This window comes from Macadamia integrifolia, chromosome 12 (assembly GCF_013358625.1).
Source record: "Macadamia integrifolia cultivar HAES 741 chromosome 12, SCU_Mint_v3, whole genome shotgun sequence".
NCBI lineage: Eukaryota > Viridiplantae > Streptophyta > Magnoliopsida > Proteales > Proteaceae > Macadamia > Macadamia integrifolia.
The window spans coordinates 29,492,003-29,493,391 of NC_056568.1; the positions used below are offsets into that span (position 1 = coordinate 29,492,003).

Here is a 1,389-nt window from a genome sequence, read left to right on the forward strand (position 1 = left end):
CAATTATTGTAAGTATTTTAACAATAAAAACCAGCTTTCATAATTCATTATCATTCATGTGCTTACAAAAACCCAAATTACGAAGAGGAGTTGTAAAACTACAAAGGCAAAGACAACTAAATTTATTAAACACAATTTTTTTTTTCTTTACACCTAAAGAAAAGTTTAGGAGAAGATGAAAGCCGGTCGGGTCCTTGTATGAGATCCATCCTCGTACCAACGATCCACATAGACTGAATCCACCTAAGAAAAACCCTGTGATAGATTTTATCTATGTGGATCAGATCGTACGAAAATGGTTCTTGTAGTGAGGGAGATGCAGCGGAAGTAAATGGAAGAGATTGATAAGGATTAAGAAAGAAGCCAAGCAGCCAAAGCCTGCTGCTGCTGCAGCTGCTGCTCACAGTCCTCCACACTAGTCCCTGCTACTCCTTCTAACCCATCATTATCATCCTCCCACAGCCAAGACAGTATCTCCTCTCCCTCTTTAGCCCAAATTCCAGTTCCACTACTACTGCTGTGAATATCCTCTTCTGCAATTGCAACACCATTAGCATTCCAATCCCAATCAGCCCAGTTTTGATCCTCGAAACAGCAAGACAAGGGGTACCACTCCCCATTACTGATTTCACCACCATTAGAGCTCGCAATTCCACTCTCCATCTCCTCGCTGGTGGTGATGGTGGTCCCTTTATTCTCCACCAATAATGCCAATGACTCATTATGACTTTCTCTCTCCTGTTCAACTCCATTCATTACCTCATCAAAGCTTATCAAAATGTTACTCTCTGTAGTATCCTCTGCCTTCTTCTCTTCAGTCTCTAGCCCACCAGTTGCTACACATGATGGGTTCATACTCATACCCATGCTTTGATTTTGATCTCTACCATTAATGATTTTGGTAGCTTTCTTTTTTCATGGCAGATCGGGCCGTCCTACCCCCTCTTCTCTTGGATCCGGTGCTTAACTTGGTTAAGTCCATGAATGTCGGTGGTAGGCTTTCATTGCCAAGTTTCTTGAAGCAGTAGATTCTCCAGCTCATACGAGAGTTCCAGTACTTTATCTCGTTCTGTCCTTCCTGGCAATTGCGCAGCTATGAACGACCACCTATTTCACCAAAAAACAGAGAAGAACAATTTAACTTGTTCATCTCGACCATTCTCAGAGTCTCAATCAGACAGAAATGAATCATTTACTCAAGTGGCCAAGGATACTCCATGTATTGTTTCTTCCTCTTCAGCTCAATCTTCATTTAGAACAAATGGAATTTAGTTACATTTAGGAGTGAGAAGAAGAAAGAAGAAAGGTAATTATGTCTTTCTGTTTTTTAAAACTAATATTAATTATTATTTTGAATTTAAATATAATAAATAATTTTTCATAAGGACG

General features: G+C 39.7%; 1 protein-coding gene across 1 annotated transcript in view; it reads right to left on the reverse strand.

The window, feature by feature from the left end:
• Positions 1-15: 15 nt before the first annotated feature.
• The window catches only part of LOC122057630 (transcription factor MYB111-like), a 2,882-nt gene continuing 1,508 nt past the window's right edge, over positions 16-1,389 (reverse strand). The window contains exon 4 of the mRNA XM_042619800.1: positions 16-913. Coding sequence (XP_042475734.1) covers positions 352-913 — 562 coding nt within the window. The 3' untranslated portion in view covers positions 16-351. The remainder of the gene's footprint in view (positions 914-1,389) is intronic.